This window comes from Oncorhynchus masou, chromosome 29, assembly GCF_036934945.1.
Source record: "Oncorhynchus masou masou isolate Uvic2021 chromosome 29, UVic_Omas_1.1, whole genome shotgun sequence".
Classification (NCBI taxonomy): domain Eukaryota; kingdom Metazoa; phylum Chordata; class Actinopteri; order Salmoniformes; family Salmonidae; genus Oncorhynchus; species Oncorhynchus masou.
Window position 1 is genome coordinate 43,298,877 of NC_088240.1, and position 26,227 is coordinate 43,325,103.

The following is a 26,227-nucleotide window of genomic DNA, read 5'->3' on the forward strand; positions in this document are numbered from 1 at the left end:
TGTGTGTGAGTTAACTTAGAGGGGTAGCAATGTCATCTAAAACAAATGAGATGGAAGTCATAGTCGTGTTTTTTATATGTACTTCGGAGTAGCAAATGTCTCAGGATGCCAGAGAGGAGAGAGAGAGAGAGAGAGAGAGAGAGAGAGAATGACTGGGTGTGTTTGTGTGGAAACATTGATGGTTTCCATCTGGCCCATGACGGGTGGGAGAGAGCCTTTGGGCTGGGGTTGGATACTACTCGTGTGGTTTTAAACAAGTGGTTTACCAGTGCAAGTAGGAATGACGACAGAGACAACCAGAAGCGACTGTATCGATTTATGTTTTATATTTTAAAACATAATATAAAAGCTGGGCATACATTTTTTTTGTGCTATACTATTTGGGTGCAATTAAATTACCAAACAAATATTGTATTTCTTATTCTTACAAGTTGCTTGATTTCTCATCTCATCAGCAGACATACTGTAGATGTGCATCAACTACAGGTCCTGGGTCTTGTTTTGCAATAAAAAACGAAATTGTTGATAACGGTACTGTGGAGTTAAAACCAGCCCACCTGGACCCCACAAATATTGTAACGCGAAACCAAATACAGCAATGGTTAACATTATATGGGAACCTGTAGTGTGGTTTTATTTTATCTGCCTTTTACGAGTCATATCATGAAAGAGTGAACAAACTGATTGCAGCTCTTCATTAAAACGGTTTGAAAGTGAAATGCACTCATACATTTCGAGGTTGCTTGTACACTGCGGTTGCAGAGTATCAATTGGTTATGTTAAATGTTCAGCCGTTCTCGAACTGGTCGCATTGTGCAAAAGTCCTCCCTTTTCAGTGTGCTCGCCTGGCAGAAGACAGCCATCCGGTCATTTCTGAGAAGACCCAAATGCTCTCCCTGACATTGGATAATAAAAAAAAACATGTCAGTACAATAAGGCTGTAACGGTCCTGGAATTTTGGATGACAGTTAATGGTCATGTAAATGACTGCAGTCATTGTAATAACAGTTAACAATAATTCAAGATGCACATTTCCTTCTCTCCTCCACTGCATGTGCTTCTGCTGCAGGGGGAGGGGTCATTGTCTAGGCAACCAAAGCCTTACAACACCGTGCTTGTTTTAGCAAGGAACAAAACAAAGTTTCTCCACATTGTAGAGCCCATATTACTGTAGAGCCATGTTACAGCAGTGCAGAAACAGACTCAACCGCACGAATGCCCGGCTGTCCAGTCTTCAGTCAGCTGTTCTTGCCCCCCAAAAATGTTTTATACAATTTTACAGCCTTCATCCATAAACATTGGTTACACAGTTGTACAGTATTTGTCAGCCCTACGTGTACAGTGCTTTTGTGTACGAGGGTTTCCACTCAGGACCCCCCCCCCCATTCCTTGTCACCCCATCCCATTAGATAATGGTACTTTCACAAGACAAGAGTATGTGGTACATCTTGACAAGGAGGACCCAGAGTCTCAAAGAGAGGCCATTTGGGGAATGGGAGGGGGGACTTGACCCCAACAAAGCCTTTGATGGAGGTCAACCCTGCTCTACAGCCCCAAACCCCCATCTTTCCCTGGACTTCACAGCACCATCTACAACAGCACCACGAGATACTTCAGGTCAACGATTTGATCTTTGAAAAAGATCTTTGAAAAAGATCCTGACGGTTCCGGGTTGGAGCGAGCGGTCGCATCTACACTTCGGTCCGCAGGTAGTATAACTTTTCATTACATTTCATTATAGTACAACGGTTTGATTTGTCTAATCTTAGCAATTTCTTCTTAGCTAGCTACATAGCCGTCTTTGTATCAAAGATAATTGCATAATTATCGTATTTCGTCGTCCTAACGTATCTGCCCAGCAGCTAGCTAAGCAGCTAGCTAACATCCACTGTCCACCAGCACTGTAGAAACTATTACACTCAACTGAACGACTCGATTAGCGTAGTGTCAGCTAGCTACATAGTTGTCTTCGCTGTCTTCGTATCCAAGATAATTGTGTAGTTTAGAGTGTGTAGACTTAGAGTGATTATCTTAATTTACCGAGGTTAGCTAGCCAGCTATTTGTCGTCCTTAACGTAGGAGATGCTGCTAGCTAGCTAGCCAACAGCTAGCCTACCTCTACGAATTGAACTTCAACTACCCGGTCAACATTCCGCGTCGCTCCACAGGTAGTATCACATTTTCATTTCACTTCATTACAGTACAACGGTTTGATTTGTTTGATCGTAGCTAGCCAGCTACATAGCCGTCTTTGTATCTAAGACAATTGTGTAGTCTAGAGCGATTTTCTAGGTTAGCTAGCCAGCTATTGTCGTTCTTTTAAGGTAACGTAACGCAATCAACCTGCTAGCTAGCCAGCTAGCCCCCGAATAGCAGCACTGTAGAAACTATTACACTCGACGGAACGACTTGATTAGTGTAGTGTCAACATCGCAGCCACTACAGGCTAGCCTACTCCAGCAGTACTGTATCATTTTAGTCAATAAGATTCTTGCTACGTAAGCTTAACTTTCTGAACATTCGTGACGAGTAGTCCACTTGTCATTCCAATCTCCTTTGCATTAGCGTAGCCTCTTCTGTAGCCTGTCAACTATGTGTCTATCTATCCCTGTTCTCTCCTCTCTGCACAGACCATACAAACGCTCCACACCGCGTGGCCGCGGCCACCCTAATCTGGTGGTCCCAGCGCGCACGACCCACGTGGAGTTCCAGGTCTCCGGTAGCCTCTGGAACTGCCGATCTGCGGCCAACAAGGCAGAGTTCATCTCAGCCTATGCCTCCCTCCAGTCCCTCGACTTCTTGGCACTGACGGAAACATGGATCACCACAGATAACACTGCTACTCCTACTGCTCTCTCTTCGTCCGCCCACGTGTTCTCGCACACCCCGAGAGCTTCTGGTCAGCGGGGTGGTGGCACCGGGATCCTCATCTCTCCCAAGTGGTCATTCTCTCTCTCTCCCCTTAACCATCTGTCTATCGCCTCCTTTGAATTCCATGCTGTCACAGTTACCAGCCCTTTCAAGCTTAACATCCTTATCATTTATCGCCCTCCAGGTTCCCTCGGAGAGTTCATAAATGAGCTTGATGCCTTGATAAGCTCCTTTCCTGAGGACGGCTCACCTCTCACAGTCCTGGGCGACTTTAACCTCCCCACGTCTACCTTTGACTCATTCCTCTCTGCCTCCTTCTTTCCACTCCTCTCCTCTTTTGACCTCACCCTCTCACCTTCCCCCCCTACTCACAAGGCAGGCAATACGCTTGACCTCATCTTTACTAGATGCTGTTCTTCCACTAACCTCATTGCAACTCCCCTCCAAGTCTCCGACCACTACCTTGTATCCTTTTCCCTCTCGCTCTCATCCAACACTTCCCACACTGCCCCTACTCAAATGGTATCGCGCCGTCCCAACCTTCGCTCTCTCTCCCCCGCTACTCTCTCCTCTTCCATCCTATCATCTCTTCCCTCTGCTCATACCTTCTCCAACCTATCTCCTGATTCTGCCTCCTCAACCCTCCTCTCTTCCCTTTCTGCATCCTTTGACTCTCTATGTCCCCTATCCTCCAGGCCGGCTCGGTCCTCCCCTCCCGCTCCGTGGCTCGATGACTCATTGCGAGCTCACAGAACAGAGCTCCGGGCAGCCGAGCGGAAATTCGCCTCCCTGCGGACCTGGCATCCTTTCACTCCCTCCTCTCTACATTTTCCTCCTCTGTCTCTGCTGCTAAAGCCACTTTCTACCACTCTAAATTCCAAGCATCTGCCTCTAACCCTAGGAAGCTCTTTGCCACCTTCTCCTCCCTCCTGAATCCTCCTCCCCCTCCCCCCTCCTCCCTCTCTGCAGATGACTTCGTCAACCATTTTGAAAAGAAGGTCGACGACATCCGATCCTCGTTTGCTAAGTCAAACGACACCGCTGGTTCTGCTCACACTGCCCTACCCTGTGCTCTGACCTCTTTCTCCCTCTCTCTCCAGATGAAATCTCGCTTCTTGTGACGGCCGGCCGCCCAACAACCTGCCCGCTTGACCCTATCCCCTCCTCTCTTCTCCAGACCATCTCCGGAGACCTTCTCCCTTACCTCACCTCGCTCATCAACTCATCCCTGACCGCTGGCTACGTCCCTTCCGTCTTCAAGAGAGCGAGAGTTGCACCCCTTCTGAAAAAACCTACACTCGATCCCTCCGATGTCAACAACTACAGACCAGTATCCCTTCTTTCTTTTCTCTCCAAAACTCTTGAACGTGCCGTCCTTGGCCAGCTCTCCCACTATCTCTCTCAGAATGACCTTCTTGATCCAAATCAGTCAGGTTTCAAGACTAGTCATTCAACTGAGACTGCTCTTCTCTGTATCACGGAGGCGCTCCGCACTGCTAAAGCTAACTCTCTCTCCTCTGCTCTCATCCTTCTAGACCTATCGGCTGCCTTCGATACTGTGAACCATCAGATCCTCCTCTCCACCCTCTCCGAGTTGGGCATCTCCGGCGCGGCCCACGCTTGGATTGCGTCCTACCTGACAGGTCGCTCCTACCAGGTGGCGTGGCGAGAATCTGTCTCCTCGCCACGCGCTCTCACCACTGGTGTCCCCCAGGGCTCTGTTCTAGGCCCTCTCCTATTCTCGCTATACACCAAGTCACTTGGCTCTGTCATAACCTCACATGGTCTCTCCTATCATTGCTATGCAGACGACACACAACTAATCTTCTCCTTTCCCCCTTCTGATGACCAGGTGGCGAATCACATCTCTGCATGTCTGGCAGACATATCAGTGTGGATGACGGATCACCACCTCAAGCTGAACCTCGGCAAGACGGAGCTGCTCTTCCTCCCGGGGAAGGACTGCCCGTTCCATGATCTCGCCATCACGGTTGACAACTCCATTGTGTCCTCCTCCCAGAGCGCTAAGAACCTTGGCGTGATCCTGGACAACACCCTGTCGTTCTCAACCAACATCATGGCGGTGGCCCGTTCCTGTAGGTTCATGCTCTACAACATCCGCAGAGTACGACCCTGCCTCACACAGGAAGCGGCGCAGGTCCTAATCCAGGCACTTGTCATCTCCCGTCTGGATTACTGCAACTCGCTGTTGGCTGGGCTCCCTGCCTGTGCCATTAAACCCCTACAACTCATCCAGAACGCCGCAGCCCGTCTGGTGTTCAACCTTCCCAAGTTCTCTCACGTCACCCCGCTCCTCCGCTCTCTCCACTGGCTTCCAGTTGAAGCTCGCATCCGCTACAAGACCATGGTGCTTGCCTACGGAGCTGTGAGGGGAACGGCACCGCAGTACCTCCAGGCTCTGATCAGGCCCTACACCCAAGCAAGGGCACTGCGTTCATCCACCTCTGGCCTGCTCGCCTCCCTACCACTGAGGAAGTACAGTTCCCGCTCAGCCCAGTCAAAACTGTTCGCTGCTCTGGCCCCCCAATGGTGGAACAAACTCCCTCACGACGCCAGGACAGCGGAGTCAATCACCACCTTCCGGAGACACCTGAAACCCCACCTCTTCAAGGAATACCTAGGATAGGATAAGTAATCCTTCTCACCCCCCCCCTTAATGATTTAGATGCACTATTGTAAAGTGGCTGTTCCGCTGGATGTCAGAAGGTGAATTCACCAATTTGTAAGTCGCTCTGGATAAGAGGGTCTGCTAAATGACTTAAATGTAAATGTAACAGAATCTCATTATGAGACTGTCCCACTGACCTACCTGATAGGGTCCTTAACACTATCCTAAATCACGTTAAGGACAAGTTGTCTCAAGCTGTAAACAACTGTGTGGTCAGTGTCAAAGGCCACGTCAGGAGAGTGTGACATACAATGCAAGCCGTTGTGTAAAGTGTCTACTGCTTTGTTTAGATGGCGGCTGCCAGGGATTTCAACTCATTGTGCCTCCCATATTGACATGTGAACCGCTCTAAAAACTGTGGAGTGAATACATTCCTTCTGACGCAACTCATAAAGTTGTATTGCTCAATCTGGGGACAACTGACTGGAACAGATGGGTAAAGCTAATGGAGCTGCTTGGCTGTGCCTCCATAACAGTGACAGTGTGGTTGTTCTCCATTGGCTGCCTCTGCAGAACTGGTGCAGCAACATGCAGATGTGCCACCTGTCACAAAAAGAAGCCTGGAAACAAAACTGTCACAAAAGGACGAGGAACTTTATTCATCTCATTGTGGAACAGCTGATTACTTTAATTACGTAGCTAAAGAACATGATTACGCTTGGTGTTTGCAATTTTGGGAGATTGGAAATGATACTATGTGCCAGGCAAACCAAAAAATATTGCAGTAGTTATGTATTTGACCCAGGTATAGTATTGTACAATGACAGTTGTTAAAAGATCTTACTTGTAATACTACCTCTCAACTCTTCCTTATATGAATTTCTCAAGCATTCAAATTACACAATGTTCTTCAATCTTTTGAGTGGGCGTGAGTTGTGTCATAATGGCTGAAGATAGTTAGCCCATACATGTCTTCGCCAGTGTGAAAGAATTACGGCACGACACTTAGGAAAACAAATCAAAACAGATGCCTAAACTGTGTCCATTTGAGATTGTACGCAGAGCGGAAACATCTGGTAAGCCCTGTATACCAGATAGTGACAGGCTGAACTTGCGTCTCATGATTTGGCTGGCAGCTGCATGAGGGAGTGTGTGCACCATCAGAAAAGGATGCTTCCTGCCTAACAGCTTTCCTCATGATACTGGAATCTTAACTGCACAGACCAGTAGCACCCAACAGTAGTAGGCCTATTGCGCCATGTCCTTATTGGTCCCACTTTTTTTTTAAATTACAATTTTTAAAGGCTTTACATAGCATAGTCTTCATAAGCACTCCCTAATGGACATACTGTAAATAGCAAGGTTCACTCACAGCAACATAGTGTTACCTAAAAAATTTTAAAAAAAGGTTCTCCCAGCAACTACTCGTATCAATGGAAACTCAGTTTGACTTGCAAGTCAATACGTTGTAGGTATAATGTAAAACATGTATGCCACAGGCTCACTGTATCATGGACGTAACACTGTTGCATCAAACATGAGTGACTTGATGGTTTATGACAAGTTTATGGCATTGATGAAGGCGAGCCGTCATGTGACAAGAGCAACCGTAGAGGGAGATGGGAGTGTGACCTCAATGAGAAAAGTCAGACAAATGTAATGAAACAGGAACCAGTTAGGGGCGAGGGCATAAGTCATAACGGTCGCGCTCCTCTGCTCAGACATTGCCGATGCATGCCAGAACTTTCAATCAATATGGATAGGTCATTTATGTATCAGCTTACAACGTTATAGCAACCTGGTGCCCGACAGTAATCGATGTGGCACGCATCGGTTGATGAACGCGACATCTGAGCATTCCTCTGCAACCATTCTTATTATTACTCACATTTCTTTTGTACATGACCCTAAGCATGATGGGATGTTAAATGCTTACTCCTGCGTTCTACACCGGTAGAAAAACCTGCTTTCAATACTTTGTATCCCTCATTTACTGAAGCGTTTATTATTTTGGCAGTTACCTGTACATCACACCAGTGCTTGAATACACCGCCCCCATGTGGAACTCCCCTGTCACTACAACCATTTGCTCAGCGGGCAGGACCAGCTCTTCAATGCTGTGATGTTACTCAAATTCAGAAAACAGTGTGCCATTACCTTTGTTATGGAAATTGGTTGCAATACCCTACCTATAATTATTAAAGGTCACAAGTGCACTAATACTTAGTCCTGTGTTGATACATTTTGTGCCTATAACGGAAAGGGCTCCATAAATACACTTAATTATTATTTTTTTTTTAAGCGGTATACAAATGGGAAGAGTTTGCCAACAGTGTGGGTGTATATTTTTATTTTTAAATTGGCCAGTAGAGGAAGAAAACAATGCAAATCAATGTACAGTGCTGCATACTCATATCAAAGAGAATCTACAGTAAAAATCCACATCTGCTGTGAGGAAAGGAATGCAAGGGCTGTCCTCAGAACGGTATGAGCCCACAGAGTCCTGTCACTACAAAATACCTGTTCAGAGAAAGACAGGCTGAGACATTGGAGCCCCCTTACAAGAGACTAGTTACCACAGCAACAAAGTCAAAATTGGCTATGTTGTAAAAATGAATGAATACAAACATTTGCTATTAGTCTTAATTTAAAGGTTAGGCATAAGGTTAGCAGTGTGGTTAAGGTTAGATTTAAAATCTGATTTTAAGAAAATAAATAAGCGAGGTTAATGACTTTGTGGCTGTGGTAACTAGTGGCGACCCAACAGACTGGTCTTTCACACACAAATAGGGAGCGAGACACAATGCCCAGTAACAGGCTAATAGATCGGTCTCTGGACAGAGAGTGAGTCCAGGTCAGGAAGCCATTTTGTAATGTCCCCCAAGGACCGCAGGCTAGCGAGAGAATTGCCTCTTGTCCCCCTTGCCTTTGTTGACGTGCTTGAAGATCTTGGCTTTGTGAGCGCCCTTGCCCTTCTGGTAGCCGAAGCCACCGCCCCCACCCCTCTTCGTCATCTTCAGTCCTCCTTTGCTGTGGACGTCTGGAGCGGAGTGCTGGGTTAAAGGAAACACCGTACTGAACTGACCAATTAGGTAATGATAAATAAGTACACTATAATTACTATGCATCATTATTTGAATCATAAATAGATTTGATAAGTTTGCAAATGTCATGACCACGAATAGATAAGGCGCCGCAACACTTTGAACGACATTGGTGAAAGTACGCTTAGGTCGTTGCCGTAGAAAAAGGATACTGAGGTCGACGTAGGGGGGCACTTTGAAGCCGAAGGAGAGCGCCACCATGGGGAGGTTGAGCGTGTTGACGCTGTAGATCGCTTTGAGCGAATGAGAGTCGTACGCCCGCACGTAGGACTTGTAGGCCTCCTGGGCTGACTTGTGCAGGTAGTAGTTCTTCTCAATCAATTTCCCCAGCTTCAAAGAACAAAATGTGAAGACCTTTGTGTGAATTTGTCATTGGGATTTTAAGGCGTGTCAGATAATTGCGCTAAAGTCACAGAAGCTAACTCCTGTTCACAGGAGGACGTTTATCATTTCACCATATCAATTAATTAGCCGCTGTAGTCCACTATATCACAGACGTTACGTCACTTAGCCCTGGTTCACATGCAGAAATCAAATGTGGATGCATGTCTTACCTGACCCTGGATATCGGAGATCTTCGCCCAAGAGAATTCAAACTCACTCAAAGGAACCTGAGGCAGGAGGGAAACAAAATGTAACATTTCCTTTTAAAAAACGTAATTCATCACTGCTGATCAGCCATCTTTCAGTTGCATTTTTTTCTTGTTTTACTGTTAAGAGCTGGGTTGAGGTAAGGTTAGAGATGGTTGGGTTAGGGTCTTACCTTGGCCTGTTTGAGGAAGCGCAGGAAGCCCAACTCCTCTGGCCGTAGGATCAGGAGGGCGTGGCCTATGCCGTTGATCCCGCGAGCTGTTCTGCCGACCCTGTGAATGTATTCCTAGGATAAGAAAGAAATAAGAATGAGGGAAACAGATGTTAATGCTTCACTGAGGCATTGGCTGGAGATGCTTATAGACTAAGGGTTATTACTCAATAGTGTCAAAGATACATAATAAGTGTCTCTCAAACTTAGGTACTAGGTACCTTGGGGTCATCTGGGGGGTCATACTGTACGATCCAGTCCACCTCGGGGATGTCCAGGCCTCTGGCCGCCACGTCGGTACACAACAGGATGCCAGAGTCAGCGTTACAGAACTGGAAGAAGGTGGTGGTACGCTTCGTCTGCTTTTGCTTCCCCTGAGAGATAAAAGAAAAACAGTTGATTAGATGTCAGCCAGACAGCATTGCCCACATAGGATAAGATGCCATTGCTGAACCGCACAGAATTTGACAGTACATATTCGTGTTAAATCCTATTGCGCAAGATTTGGTCATATCATAAGATGTGTTATCGTGGTACAAGGCCTTAAGATCCAAGTGTGGATGTACCAGTTGTCTCAACAGCAGACCCATGAGAGAGAGAATGCCTTGTGGGGTCAGACTGGGGATCAATGTAGCAGAGCTCAAATTGAGCCAGATAATCATCCGAAGACTACTGACACAGAGTGTAGCCTGCAATCTGTTGCTTGCCTTGGAACTACATTGTTGTTACTAGAGACACTGAGATTAATCATATTTTAGAGCAGGCGTAATTAATCACCAGTGATGTATATGGGTTGAGTGTCTTTTTTTGACCCAGAAGGGCTACAAATAACTTCCCGAAACAAGCTAATAAAGTGAGTCAGGTCAGTTTCAGCCAACACTAAAACATACGAACGGTCAGAAACTATCTGAACCTTTCCTAGAGAAACCCATTTGTCGTTCTGCTAGACTGAAAGGTGACAACTCACGTGGATGGCCATGACGGGCAGGTCGATGTAGTTGAGCAGCTCGTAGTGGAACTTGACCGACATGCAGGAGGAGAAGAACACCATCAGCTTCTTCTTACGGTTCTTCTTCAAGAAGGTGAAGAGTAGCATGAAGCGCTTCTCAGACGGACACACCACATAGCCCTGGCAACCAAGACAAAGTTTACATATCAGGCCACCCCCGATGCACCAGAGAAAAGCAGAGAACCACAAACCTGTCAAGTGCATATTGTAATTGCTGTGTGAGGTTTAACTGTAACTGTAAACCACCCCACTTCTATCAAGCAGACAGTACAGGAAAGGACAGCGCCACTACAGGCCAAACCTCGCTGAACGGCCTGCACGTTTGAATTTTTGGCGCTACAAAACCAACTGTCAAGACCACTAACAAAAAAAACATTTAAAGCTTTGCTACTTTCAGTTCATGTCTTGGGGCAACTGAAGGCAATGCACTTAACTTATAGTCACACTCTGCAGCAGTGAGTCGTTTTGTTTACCTGTTCAAGGCCATCCACGGTGGCGTTGTCCTTGTTGTCGTCCACACCCACGTAGAGGGGCTCCTTCTTCAGGGAGATACGGGCCAGGTCCTCCACCTTACGGGTCTGGGTGGCCGAGAACAGCATGGTCTGCCTCCGCTCTGAGGATCAATGCATGATGTTAGACATTGGGCATTAGTCACAGACATACACACAAGACAAATAGCAACACCAAACTCCATGGTACAGTATATGTAAGGTTGGTTATGGCCATGATGCGGGTACATACTTGGCAGGAGTTTGATGATCTGCTTCAGTTCCTCCTCGAAGCCGACCTCCAGGATACGGTCGGCTTCGTCAATGATCAGACACTGGAGGTTCTTATACATGAAGCCAGCAGTATTCTACAGAGAGCAAGGTTGTGGGGAGAAACAAATGAAGAGCCAGGACTAAATGCAAAATTCCTTCTGTAAAATAAGTAACCTACACTGAAAAGTTATACAATCCAATCCTTCGTCAAAATTACCCTAGTCCCCACTTTGACAGAAATTTACGAAAAGGATTTTACCAAATGTACTATTCTTATCATCATTACCTGCAGGTGGTCCAGCAGTCTGCCGGGTGTGGCCACCAGGATGTTGACACCATTGGCCAGCCTTTGGGCCTCGGCCGTGCGGTTGCTGCCGCCCATGATCAGGCCAAAGGTGTGCACGTGGTGGGTCATCAGCTCTTTCATCACACCATACGTCTGCATGGCCAACTCACGCGTTGGGGACAGGATCACCACGCCCGTGCCTGGGGATAGTGGGGAAGCAGGGTTGAGTCTTAGGTGAGGTCTAGACCCTATGCCTTTGATGTTCGCAGTGCTAAAAAGACTGTGGTAACATATTTATACATCTTCACTAATCTTACCGTTCCTGGGCATGAACTTGAGTTTGTAGATGAGCTCGATGGAGGGGATGAGGAAGGCCAGGGTTTTACCACTGCCGGTCTTAGCAGCAGCCAGGATATCTCTAGAAAAATTCAGAAGAGCAAAGGACGTCATCGATCAAGCCAAAAACAACATTACTCAGTTTATCAGTCCCGTAGGGCTGATTCTAGGATGCCATTTGGCAACATTTGGTAGTCCTGGATAGGGCTGTCGCAGTGACCATATTATCACCACACCAGCAGTCATTCTGTTGGTCACAGTAATCCCATCCAAAACGGTGCAAATAAATAGCATTGATGGGTAGCCTACCAAACTTGCAAATGGCCCTCGCCAATGGCTTGATTTTCAGTGCGCCGTTGTCCCTCTAATCGCTCTCTAACTTCATGATTGAATTGGAATAACATGAATGAGGACAGATGGTAATGGGAGTTAGAGGACCCGTTTCAAAATATTCACGGGAAAGCACCGGACCCAATATGCATATATTTAAAATCCGGACCGAAATAACCTAACGGACAACCAAACCTGTCCCCCTATGGACCCGGTCTGTTCCGAGTGACAGAAGCAACAGAAAAGCCAATTGTTTTGCTACTTTATTAAACTGGAGCTATGGACAAAGGGAGAGAGAGGCAGAGCGAGCAGCTGTAGGCTACTAGGGAGCGGAGGTCGTGTGTGTGAATGTGTAGGTAAGACACAGGAGGCTCAGAAAAGGCAAGGAGGGCGAGACCGCAACGACTTAACTTCTTGCTGGTTATTTATCATCCCATTCGTTTACATATTACCCGTCTTGACTGCATCAAACCGAGAAGCTAGCGAATTGAGGCCAAGTGCATTTCTCACCATCCTAATATTAGTTTAAAGTTTTATTAATGGTACGTACAGGATACACATGGTATAGATCGTCCAACGAAACGCTTACTTGCAGATTCCTTCGACAATGTAACAATAAGAAATGATAATACAAACACATTAAATGACAGTATAATAGAATTAAGCAATAAGGCCTGAGGAGGTGTGGTATATGGCCAATATACCACAGCTACGGGATGTTCCGTGGAGTGCCTAGACTTAGCCGTGGTATATTGGCCATATATCACAAACCCCCGAGGAGCCTTATTGCTGTTATAAACTGGTTACCAAAGTGATTAGAGCACTGAAACTAAATTTATGTCCTACCCCTGGTAGGGCTCAAACCACCCAGTTTATAATACACATAGCTGGAGTATAATACAGGAAGGCACAACTTATTGTCCAATATTAACACGTGTATTGTGGAAGGGTAGGATGGGGCCAAGTGTACAAGAGTCTGGTAGCAACAGTTGTGATGCGTTTAGCATGAATGTATGCGTGTACATGAGTGAGTTCATGGTCACCTACAAACAACTCCATTTAGATTACAGCCTAAACAGCAGCCTACATTGTTGGCTTTTTTGATCGTTGTAGCCCTTCTCATTTTCTTTTTAATTCCACCTCTTATTGATTTGCCACACCAGCAGAGCAGTAATGCAATTGTCTCTACCCCCCCGCGGGAAGCGCAGAGCGTCGAATCATTCACCCCATGTTTTGATTTCTAAGACATTCTCACGTTTATAGGCCTATCATAATGAAATAATGGATTTTATTGTGAAGGTGTAGGCTATATTAAATGGATTTATTAGACTTTTAGATGTTCCAAATGCGCACATCAAAATCAGCAGCTGGTATGCCTGGAAGCCCAGAGATGCTAAACATGTTCATGTTAATTAAACGGTCAATTACTATGAGGACAGCAGTTATTTGCATTACAATTATGGGCTGACAATATGTCATGACAGCCACACCCAGAGTCCTAGAAGGATTTTACAGAGCTCTGTTACAGTCAGCCTTGTAGAGGACAATTAACAGGTGGAAATTCTGGCTAATAAAAATGTCAAATGTAGGCTTACCTTCCCTCCAGTAGGGGGCGGATGCTTTTGTGTTGGATCTCGGTCATGTGGTCAAAGCCCATTTCCTTCACACCCTTTAGAGTGTTCTCGCTCACCAGAGAGGCTAAAGAGGCAAACGATGTGTCCTCAAACGCACCTGGGAAACAGAAAACAGAGTTCAAACCTGCATGGGTTTGGCATAGAAGGGCTCTAGTCTAGCACAAGTAGACTGACCAAGGATTACCTAAATGGGCAACTGGTGGCGCAACCCCCACCCCTCTTGAAGAATCCATTTTTTTTTTAAAGTAACTCAGTCAGGGTCTCAACTTACTGGTGGAATCAGCTTTAATATTGCAGATATATTGTGGCTTCCATTAATGTCAAATCATTTCCAATCCCCCATATACATTTTTTGTAAATATGGAAGTATTCAGAACCCCTTGACCTTTTCCACATTTTGTTAGGTTACAGCCTTGTTCTAAAATGTATGATTGATTTATTAAATCAATCTACACACAATACCCAATAAAGTCAAAGCAAAAACAGGTTTTTTGGAATCGCCAATTTCATAAAAAACACAATACCACATTTACCAACGTTCTCAGACCCTTTATTCAGTACAATGTTGAAGCACCTCTGGCAGCGATTACAGCACCGGAATTTGGGGAGTTTTCTCCCATTCTTCTCTGCAGATCCTCTCAAGCACTGTCAGGTTGGATGGGAAGCATCGCTGCACAGCTGTTTTCAGGTCTCTCCAGAGATGTTTGATCGGGTTCAAGTCCAGGCTTTGACTGGGCCATTCAAGGACATTCAGAGACTTGTCCCAAAGCCACTCCTGCGTTGTCTTGGCTATGTGCTACAGGTTGTTGTCCTGTTGGTAGGTAAACCTTCACCCCAGTCTGAGGTCATGAGCGCTCTGGAGCAGGTTTTCTAAAATGATTTCTCTGTACTATGCCTCGATCCTGACTAGTCTCCCAGTCCCTGAAAAACATACCCACAGCATGATGCTGCCACCACCATGCTTCACCATAGGGATGGTGCCAGGTTTCCTCCAGATGTGACGCTTGGCATTCAGGCCAAAGAGTTCAATCTTGGTTTCATCAGACCAGAGAATCTTGTTACTCATGGTCCGAGAGTCCTTTAGGTCATTTGTGGCAAACTCCAAGTGAGCCGTCATGTGCCTTTTACTGTGAAGTGGCTTCCGTCTGGCCACTCTACCATAAAGGCCTGATTGGTAGAGTGCTGCACCGATGGGAGAACCTTCCAGAAGGACAACCATCTCCACAGAGGAACTCTAGAGCTCTGTCAGAGTGACCACCAGGTTCTTGGTCACCTCCCTGACCAAGGCCCTTCTCCCGTGATTGCGCAGTTTGGCCAGGCAGCCAGCTCTAGGAAGAGTCTTGGTGGTTCCAAACTTCTTCCATCTAAGAATGATGGAGGACTGTGTTCTTGGGGATCGTCAATGCTGCAGAAATGTATTGCTACCCGTGCCTGATCTGTACCATCGACAATCATGTCTCTGAGCTCTACGGTCACTTGCTCTGACATGCAATGTCAACTGTGGGACCTTATATAGACAGGTGTTGTGTCTTTCCAAATCCTGTCCAATCAATTGAATTTACCACAGGTGGACTCCAATTAACTTGTAGAAACATCTCAAGGACGATCAATGGAAACAGGATGCACCTAAAATCAATTCCGAGTCTCATAGCAAAGGGGATGAATACTTATGTAAATAGGGTGTTTTTATTTTTTATAAATGTGCCAAAATTTCTAACAAACATCTTTTCACTTTGCCATTATGTGGTAATGTGTGTAGATTACTGAGTTTTTAAATGTATTTCATCAATTTTAGAATAAGGCTGTAACGTAACAAAATGTGGAAAAGGTAAAGGAGTGAATATTTTCCAAATGCACTGTGATATGGAGAGAGATAAATACATTTCCTTTATCCCTACCACCCCTCAACTAATTGAGGAAACTAATCGACAACACTTAGGCTTCTACTTCAAGCTATATATATATATATATACACACTTTACAGACAGTATATTTTACATCCGTTGTCTTGTTATTTTTTGTCCCACCCTTCAGCTCAACCCCTCCTATCTATCTCTGAACACCATCCAGTCGATTTATATTTGCCATATAGTTTTCAACTGTGCTGTTGCAAAGTTCTGAATCCTTCTATTCTAGTACTTTCTACAGATTGTAAATTAAAGAACATATTTTGCTAAGAGTGTTATGACATGATTGATTCATTATGATTTTTTTTCTTCTTTAAAAAAAAAAATAAATTTTTTAAAAAATCACCCAGCAGTGCTATTTGCAGACTTTGCTGAAGAATCGCAACATTTACCTGGAGCTATCTAAACTTAGTAGTCATGGTCAAATTACCCACTGATTTTGTAGGTCATAAAACTGCAAACATTTCTCTCCACCCCATGGAAAAATGAGTAGAACTGCATGAAATTATTAATACAACTGTAATATCTTCTCTCTGCCCCATGGCAAAATGTGCAGAAAACTTTCTTCAAACCCGCCAAATTAACTCTAAAACTATTTATTTTTGATTTTTTTTATCTCCAATGTTAAGAGGCGGGCTGCTAAAATGGTTTGCGCACAATGTGGTGGAAGGGGGGCATGCAGACCTGCGAGCAACTACAGTCCCTCATGAACAATTCAGTTTTTTTGTGGCCCCCACCCTCATCCTTGACCTAAAGTAAAAGACTATGGTTACCAAGCAGGTCATGATTAAATACAGAATACTATACATATTTGTATGCTTGCAGAGGCTAAATTGTAAATAGTTCATGGGCCATATCTAATACTGAGAAATTACTGCTACAGATAACATTCACAGTTGACAAGGCCAACATTTGGTAGTGTAAAGGCCTCTGACCTATGTCATTGAACAGTGAATACCTGTCAAGCCAGTTGGGAGCTCTGGCCCATCTTCCTCATCATCATCCCCAAGCTTCTCTCCTTCCCCCTTTTCCGCCTCATCTTCACTTCCCTCTTCATCCTCCTCGTCGTCGTCATCATCTTCCTCCTCTTCATCGTCATCATCTTCCTCCTCTCCAGCCTCTGCCCCTTCAAGAGGCTGTGTGGGTTTGTCTGTGCCCTGATCAGCATCGTCCTCAGTCACAGTCAACCCCCTCTCCTCCTCCATATCCTCCTCATCATCTGCCTCATCCTTCTTGGCTTTTTTCACACCTACGTTAGAACCACATAAAAATACTTTGACAAGGAAAACATGAAATTACTTGGTAAACCGGCACTTAGTCATTTACCCCGGCCTTCTTGAAAAGGGGAGTAATATCAGAATCTCAAATCCTAGCTACAACAATTTTTAGAAATTACTGAATAGTCACATTACCTGGCGATTCAGCAGTTTTGAGCTTCCTTTTCATCTTGACAGATTTTCCTTCTGTGTTCACCTCTGCAGACACATTCTTCTGTATTTGTGGCTTCTTTGTGGGTTTGGCATTCTGTGGCTTTGAAATTGCTGTGGCCCCGTGACTCGTTTCATCACAACGCTCCTCTGGAAGTCTGTTTGCATCACCTGTGAAAACACAGATTATTATTATTTTTTTTTTTTTAAATAACATCATCAACCAGGCAAAGGAGGCTATCATTCAACTAGTAACATTGACTAGCTAGCGAGCAAGCACTACAAGCTAGCCCTTGATCACGACTCCGTTCTATCACATAAGACATTGGATAAAGGCATCTTCTGTAGGGGAGTTTTGTTAAGAGGTGTGACGCTCGTTCTGAGCATTAACATGCATGTTATCGGCGATAAATAATTTTCAAAAAACAAAAAAGGTTAAATTGATACACAACTTTATAGAGTTAAGGTTCCCGCACAGCGATATTTCCATATTATAGCATGCTTACGGGAAAAATATGTAAGAGAATGGACTACCTGTGCTAATTAGCTATCTGCGTCTCCGAACACCTGTGTGTAAACGGAAGACAGATGCCACAAACATGTGGTCATCGAAAAATATGGTCTGTGGCAACTGTTAAAACAATGTACAGTAAGTGTGAATGTTGCATTTGTTTCTAAAAAAATACTGCAATTGATAATCAATTCACTTTCAGACAGTATTTGACTATTTTGGTTTATTGTGATGGTAGTGACGATTGATTATGACAATTAGGAAAAAATTAAAAACATGTTTTATTATCACCCGAAAGATATTTACCCTGTATTGAATGAAAATGTCATATTTTGCAATCACCCAAAATAAACGCGATCTCTGACGACAGACAAGCTCTCCCCCATCTTGCATTACAAACACTACACTCACAGATATAACAATGAGCCAGATATTTCACCGGATGTATAAATGTAGAGCATCCGGTTGGCGTTTCCACTCATAACCAAATATGGCGATGGAGAGGAAGCCCAGTTGCCGGCATTGGGAGAAGATGAAGCGAGATGGATTTGGCCAACATTCTGCTAATTTCCTCATCAATGAAACATTTGATCTCCATACAGTTCTGTTTCCAAAATTAGAATCTGTACCAGAGGACTGCATTTTGTAGACTTTAACCTTTGCCAACGTTTCAAACAAATTACGTTATTTAGAAGGATTGCAACTGCGAATTTTGTGATTGCACACTCGTATTTCAGTGTAAGCGTTCCCTAACGTAAATATGCAAATAAATGATAAAACGTGCCAATAGGATCTCACTAGCGCATGCTTGGCTCTGCCCACCACCGTGCCTTTTCTGCACACTATGATTAATTTGCTCCAATTTGAAACAGGCTCTGGTCCATCTTAGGTTAGTTATAAAAAAAAAATGTTGCTACACTTGTCCATTCAGTAGAAGGTCAAGACTCCGTGAAGATGATGTAAGGCGTAATAAACAGATGAATTTATGTTTGCTATGTACCCCTTGTAAATTATTGTTCTGTGTTCCTTTTGACTCACCTTATACCTTAAGTCCTACGGTAGCCACGGTACCTGCCTCCTGTTATGTTGGCCCACGAACATGAGGAGAGTTTATAACTAATACACCCTAGCAGTTTATAAAGCCTTGTTCTTTCTATGGGTGCATTTGTAAATTCACTCTGGCTATCTATTTCCGATTTCAGAGCGCCCTCATCTGAGTGTTCCAGCATGCAGAATAACGGATTCATTTACGAACACGCAACACCCTTTGAATATGACCGGTATCAGTAGCATAGTCACCAAAGCTCTAGATAACACAAAAACATTCTAACCAGCTCTGCTAGGGCGAGAAAAATGGTCAGTGAGGTGGTCTCTCATTTATGTCTTAAATAAAGGTAAATAAATGTCTGGAAGTAGCTAGCTAACTCTAGCCAATTAGGTTTGGTGCTTGACTGTCAATGTGAGGTCAGAACGCTCAGATCAACCCTACTCCTCCAGCAGAGCATCCAGTGTGCGCTCTGAGCAACACTCACAATGGCAGTCAAGCACCCAAACTAACTGGCTAAATTTGGCTAGCTACTCCCAGACACAAAAGAGAGAGAGCTGGTTGGGCTGTTTTCATGTTATTTAGGGCGTTGGTGACTAACTGCTGTTGACAACAATTTAATAACTTTTTTTTACCGATGTCTACTGACCCTAGTCATATTCAACCTGTGTTGCACATATGTAAATTCCTCACGATGACCACACTATGTGTTGCTACATAAATGTACACACGTTATTCAATAATTTCACCCAAACTGCTCACATATCTGCATAGCCAGGTGCTAAAATAGAACGTGGTTCTATTTTTTGAAGCAAACTGGTTTTTAGGCACATATACCCACGTGGGTGATTGAAAGCTGAACTGAGGTCCACACTCCAGGTGGTGGTGGCAATGCTCCTTAAAGTTTGTTGCCAAATGCAATATAAAGTCCGAAGAAGACTGAAGGAGGAACGATTACTAGAAACTAACAACTAGGTTTACCCCTTTATCTGTGGATTAGTTGTCAGGGTACAGGACTTTATGCATTTCAGGTGAAATAACAACCTAATGTTTATATCCCAGAACAAATAAACTAGCAAAAGAAAGCTAGCTAAATGTCCATGAATGTTTCATCAGTTTCGACATGTCCCCAAATTAATAGAAGTGGTTCAGAGTTCGTTCTGATATTTCGATCTGCACATCCTTATCACCTCTGGACAAAATCAACATGCGAGAGCGATGGTGCACGCTTGTGCCCGGTCTAGCCTGCGTGTCAGTTATTCTGCGCCCTGGCACACTCAGATGCGTGCTCTTAAACCAGGGTAGATAGCCGGAGTTTATTTATGACCGCACCTATACATGTTACAATTCCAGTTGTAAAAAGCAGTCTTCTGACAGTTTATCCGCATTGCTTGGCGCAGATGTAAGACATAGATTTGACATCGAATTTGAAGCGCATGACGCTGTTGACACTCGCAGTCTGTCAGTTCTCATTCTATACGGTGAATTCTAATGCCAACGTGAAAAAAAAAACACCTTTCATTTGGGCTTTAGGCCAATATTGGCTTATTTGGCTATACTACACACAATCAATGCGATGTAAGTAATCTAGCTGCCTTATTTAACTAAGATATCAATAGTGGAAAGAGCTCTATGTATCAAAACCTGTCATCCATAACGATGTTTCGAAATTACTTAAGATTTGCTTCACTAGCTAATGGCTAAGGTTAGCTAGCTAACGTACGTTAACTACCAAAATATACAGCAACGTCAGTAACTAACGTTCGCGAGCTTAACTAGAAACAAGCTAACGGAATGGATCACGTTATTACAATCGGTGATTTAGCTACGTGTATCAACTAAAATTATATTTGTGATTTCCGTGAGACATCAATAGTTAAAAAGGTTACATATAAAATAAATGAACCCGCAAAAACACGCACCAGAGACATATTTAGCTACTCAACCTTGCTTCGAGGTTGGCGAGTGCCAATACAACTTGTAGACAACGATTACAATACTCGAAAAACAGTTACCATTATCTTCCTCTTGTTTCTGTTTATTAAGTAGCTTTCGCTCTTTGTTCTTTTCGCTTCTTTTCTGGATTTTCTGCCGAAGAAGCCTCATCTGAAGACCTGCCATGCTTGCAGCTGAGCGCACACACGCGTGTGGAATTCAAGACCCCTCTAGCCTAGACTGTTGCCTGCCTGACTGTAAATACATAGGACCCTATATGGTTGTCATTCATATTGCCAGAATGCAAATCGTCTGTACTATCCAGGGTAGAACGACTGCCCCCTTTCATTGAAGCCATGAAGTTCAAGTCCGAAAGGCGTACTCAAGCCTGTTGTATCCAGAAGCAGGATCCCCCACCTCTATTAAATAATACTTTGTTCTTAAATGACTTGCCTAGTTAAATAAAGGTTAAATAAAATAAATACAACATTTGCTAAAATGCAGTAAAATTACGTTAGCTTCCTTCCACGCCTGCGACGCCATACACGTGGTCTGCGGTTGTGATGCCGATTGGACTTACTGCTAAATTCTCTAAAAGGATGCTGGGTGATTTATGGTAGATAAATTAACATTAAATTATTTGGCAACAGCTCTTGTGGACATTCCTGCAGTCAGTATGCCAAATACATGCTCCCTCGAAACTTGAGATATCTGAGGCATTGTGTTGTGTGACAAAACTGCACATTTCAGAGTGGCCTTTTAATGCCCACAGCAAAAGGAACACCTGTGTAATGATTATGCTGTTTAATCCATTTCTAATGCTGTTTAATCAGTTTATTGATATGCCAAACCTGTCAGGTGGATGGATTATCTTGACAACGGAGAAATGCTCACAAACAGGGATGTAAACACACAAAATTGGAAAGAAATACGCTTTTTGTGTGTATGGAACATTTCTGGGATCTTTTATTTCAGCTCATGCAACATGGAACCAACACTTTTGCATGTTGCGTTTATATTTTTGTTCAGTGTAATTCCAACATGTACATGCACGTAAAAATACACTTTTCGTTTTATTTGGGCTTAAGTCAAATATTGGGCTGTACTACAAGCAATCAATTAAGTTCAGTTAAGTTATCTCTAAATGAATAAGCCAGCTAGCTAAGATATCAATGTATCAAAGCATGTCATGCATAACATTGTTTCAGGACCAAATACTTAACTTTTGACTACTTTAATACACATATAAGTGAATTTGTCCCATTCATTTTGGTCCCCTAAAGTGGCGGGACTATGTACAAAAAGTGCGCAGGAGGTGACGGCTGCTGTTTTACTGGCTCTTAACCAACTGCTATTTTGTTTGTTTTTTCACATGGTTTGTAAAATATTTTGTACATATTGTTGCTGCTATCGTCTCTTGACCAGGCCAAAACCCCCATCACTAGTTTTAAACATGATTTATTTCACCTTTATTTAACCAGGTAGGCCAGTTGAGAACAAGTTCTCATTTACAACTGTAACCTGGCCAAGATAAAGCAAAGCAGTGCGACAAAAACAACAACACAGAGTTGCACATGGGATAAACAAATGTACAGTCAATAACACAATAGAAAAAAACTGTATACAGTGTGTGCAAATTTAGTAAGGAGGTAAGGCAATAAATAGGCCAATAGTGGCGAACTAATTACAATTTAGCAATTTACACTGGAGTGATATATATGCAGATGAGGATGTGCAATTAGAAATACTGGTGTGCAAAAGAGCAGAAAAACAAAAACAAATGTGGGGATGAGGTAGGTAGTTGGTTGGATGGGCTATTTACAGATGGGCTGTGTACAGCTGCAGCGATGGGTAAACTGCTCTGACAGATGACGCGTGACGTTAGTGAGGGAGATATGTGTCCAACTGATTTCTGTTTTTTTTGCAGTCATTGGCAGCAGAGAACTGGAAGGAAAGGTGGCCAAAAGAGGTGTTGGCTTTGGGGATGACCAGTGAAACATACCTGCTGGAGCGTGTGCTACGGATGGGTGTTGCTATGGTGACCATTGAGCTGAGATAAGCTGGAGCTTTACCTAGCATAGACTTATAGATGACCTGGAGCCAGTGGGTTTGGCGACGAATATGAAGCAAGGGCCAGCCAACGACAGCATACAGTTCGCAGTGGTGGGTAGTATATGGGGCTTTGGTGACAAAATGGATGGCGCTGTGATAGACTGACAAGTGTGAAGAAAATACAGAGAAAAAGGGGGAGGAGGGCGTGGGGCCTTGTAAGAATTTGTCGGTGAGTAGTTAAACCACCACTACCCTCCGTACTATTGGCCAATGTGCTATCATTGGAAAATAAACTGGACGGTCTACGATTAAGACTATCCTCCCAACGGGACATTAAAACATGTAGTATCTTATGTTTCACCGAATCATGGCTGAATGACGACACAGATAATACAGAGCAGGCTGGGTTTTTTGTGCATCGGCAGGACAGAGCAGCTACGTCTGGTAAGACGAGGAGCAGGGTGTGTGTCTATTTGTCAATAACTGCTGGTGCGCGACGTCTAATATTAAAGAAGTCTCGGGGTATTGCTCGCCTGAGGTACAATATCTCATGATAAGCTGTAGACCACACTATCTTCCAAGAGCGTTCACATCTATATTATTTGTAGCCATCTATTTAACACCACAAAATGAGTTGTATAAGGCCATATGCAAACAAAACATGCTCATCCAGCATGTCGTAAGTACAACCAGAGGAGAAAAAAAAACTCTAGACCAACTTTACTTCACACACAGAGACTCATACAACCGCAGGAGGTATTTTGCCTTTCGGTAGGCCGTGATTGTAAATAAGAATTTGTTCTTAATTGACTTAAATAAAATTTAAAAAATACAAAGCTCTCCCCCACCCTCCATTTGGAAGATAATCTGACAATAATTATATGCTCCTGATTCCTGCTTGCAAAAACTAAAGCAGGAAGTACCAGTGACTTACTTAATATGGAAGTGGTCAGATTACGCAGATGCTACGCTACAGGATTGTTTTGCTAGCACAGACTGGAATATGTTCCGGGATTCATCCAATGGCATTGTAACGGTTCTCGTCTGGTGAAGGAGAAGCGGACCAAAATGCAGTGTGGTATTTTTAATACATGTTTAATGACGACGAAAAAACACGAACAATACAAAAACAACAAACAGAACGTGAAAACCTATACAGCCAATCTGGTGACAACAAACACAGAGACAGGAACAATCACACACGAAATACTCAAAGAATATGGCTGCCTAAATATGGTTCCCAATCAGAGACAACGATACACACCTGCCTCTGATTGAGAACCACTCCAGACAGCCATAGACTTTGCTAGATAACCCCACTAAGCCACACACCCAACACCCCACAAAACCCCAAGACAAAACACACCACAATAAACCCATGTCACACCCTGGCCTGACCAAATAAATGAAGACAAACACAATATATTACGACCAGGGCGTGACAGAACCCCCCCCTAAGGTGCGGACTCCCGGACGCACAGCAAAACAATAGGGGAGGGTCCGGGTGGGCGTCTGTCCATGGTGGCGGCTCAGGCGCGGGACGTGGACCGCACTCTATTCATGTCTTAATCCCTCCTCCTCGCGTCCTATGATAGTCCACCCTCGCCGCCGACCATGGCCTAGTAGTCCTCACCCAGAACCCCACTGAACTGAGGGGCAGCTCGGGACTGAGGGGCAGCTCGGGACTGAGGCAGCTCGGGACTGAGGGGTAGCTCGGAACTGAGGGGTAGCTCGGGACTGAGGGGAAGCTCAGTCATGTAGTTGGATCCGGCAGATCCTGGCTGGCTGGCGGTTCTGGCAGATCCTGGCTGACTGGCGGATCTGGAAGAGTCTGGCTGACTGGAGGATCTGGAAGAGTCTGGCTGACTGGAGGATCTGGAAGAGTCTGGCTGACTGGCAGATCTGGAAGTGTCTGGCTGACTGGCAGATCTGGAAGAGTCTGGCTGACTGGCAGATCTGGAAGAGTCTGGCTGACTGGCGGATCCTGGCTGACAGGCAGATCTGGAAGAGTCTGGCTGACTGGCAGATCTAGAAGAGTCTGGCTGACTGGCGGATCTGGAAGAGTCTGGCTGACTGGCGGATCTGGAAGAGTCTGGCTGACTGGCTGCTCCATGCTGACTGGCAATTCTGGCTGCTCCATGCTGACTGGCAGCTCTGGCTGCTCCATGCTGACTGGCAGCTCTGGCTGCTCCATGCTGACTGACGGCTCTGGCTGCTCCATGCTGACTGGCGGCTCTGGCTGCTCCATGCTGACTGGCGGCTCTGGCTGCTCCATGCAGACTGGCAGCTCTGGCGGCTTCTTGCAGACTGGCAGCTCTGGCTGCTCCATGCAGACTAGCAGCTCCTTGCAGACTGGCAGCTCCTTGCAGACTGGCAGCTCCTTGCAGACTGGCAGCTCTGGCTGCTCCATGCAGACTGACAGCTCTGGCTGCTCCATGCTGACTGACGGCTCTGGCTGCTCCATGCTGACTGGCGGCTCTGGCTGCTCCATGCTGACTGGCGGCTCTGGCTGCTCCATGCAGACTGGCAGCTCTGGCGGCTTCTTGCAGACTGGCAGCTCTGGCTGCTCCATGCAGACTAGCAGCTCCTTGCAGACTGGCAGCTCCTTGCAGACTGGCAGCTCCTTGCAGACTGGCAGCTCCTTGCAGACTGGCAGCTCTGGCTGCACTGAACAGGCAGGAGACTCCAGCAGCGCTGTAGAGGAGAAAGGCTCCGGCAGCGCTGAACAGGCGGGAGACTCCAGCAGCGCTGTAGAGGAGAAAGGCTCTGGCAGCGCTGAACAGGCGGGAGACTCCGACAGCGCAGGAGGGGAGGAAGGCTCGGGCAGCGCTGAACAGGCGGGAGACTCCGGCAGCGCAGGAGAGGAGGAAGGCTCCAGCAGCGCTGGAGAGGCGAGGCGCACTGTACGCCTGATGCGTGGTGCTGGCACTGGTGGTACTGGGCCGAGGACACGCACAGGAAGCCTCGTGCGGGGAGCTGCCACCGGAGGGCTGGTGTGTGGAGGTGGCACAGGATGGGCTAGACCGTGAAGGCGTAGTGGAGATCTTGAGAGCAGTGCTGGCACAGGACGTGCAAGGCTAGGGATATGCACAGGAGGCCTGGTGCGTGAGGCTGGCACCAACTTCACCAGCCGAGTAACACGCACCTCAGGACGAGTATGGAGCGCTGACCCAGGTGCCATCAAATCCCCAACACGCTCCGTCGGGCGAATTCCATGCAAAAAGCACCAACACAGCAACTCCCTCATTTCTCTCTCCTCCAATTTCCCCATTAACTCCTTCACAGTCTCTGCTTCGCTCACCTCCAACACCGGCTCTGGTTCTGGTCTCCACCTTGGCTCTTCACGATAAACAGGGAGAGTTAGCTCAGGTCTGACTCCTGACTCTGCCACACTCTCCCTGAGCCCCCCGACATTTTTGGGTCTGACTCTCGGGCTTCCTTCCGCACCGCCGTGCTTGCTTCGCCAACCTCATTCTCTCGTAACCTTCCGCACACTGCTCCATCGAATCCCAGGCAGGCTCCGGCACTCTCCCTGGGTCGATCGCCCACCTGTCTATCTCCTCTCAAGTTGTGTAGTCCAGATTTTGC

At 45.4% G+C, this 26,227-nt stretch overlaps 1 protein-coding gene across 1 annotated transcript; it reads right to left on the minus strand.

The window, feature by feature from the left end:
• Positions 1-7,833: 7,833 nt before the first annotated feature.
• Positions 7,834-20,831, minus strand: LOC135519863 (ATP-dependent RNA helicase DDX18-like). Its single transcript, XM_064945070.1, has 14 exons — positions 20,668-20,831; positions 17,082-17,267; positions 16,628-16,918; positions 13,724-13,859; positions 11,780-11,880; positions 11,463-11,662; positions 11,157-11,271; positions 10,889-11,028; positions 10,374-10,535; positions 9,628-9,780; positions 9,368-9,481; positions 9,159-9,215; positions 8,757-8,934; positions 7,834-8,540 (listed from the first exon to the last, which is right to left on the minus strand). Exons 1-14 carry the CDS (start codon positions 20,771-20,773, stop codon positions 8,395-8,397), a joined length of 2,085 nt encoding a protein of 694 aa, XP_064801142.1. The 5' UTR covers positions 20,774-20,831; the 3' UTR covers positions 7,834-8,394.
• Positions 20,832-26,227: the final 5,396 nt, after the last annotated feature.

Bases quoted from the DNA above. Each gene is read 5' to 3' on its own strand.
- LOC135519863 (XM_064945070.1), bottom strand. From the start codon at position 20,773: ATGGCAGGTCTTCAGATGAGGCTTCTTCGGCAGAAAATCCAGAAAAGA. The intron at 16,919-17,081 runs GTAATGTGACTA...GTTCTAACGTAG, and splicing joins CAAAACTGCTGAATCGCCAG to GTGTGAAAAAAGCCAAGAAG. The intron at 11,029-11,156 runs GTATGTACCCGC...ATTGATCCTCAG, and splicing joins GATCATCAAACTCCTGCCAA to AGCGGAGGCAGACCATGCTG.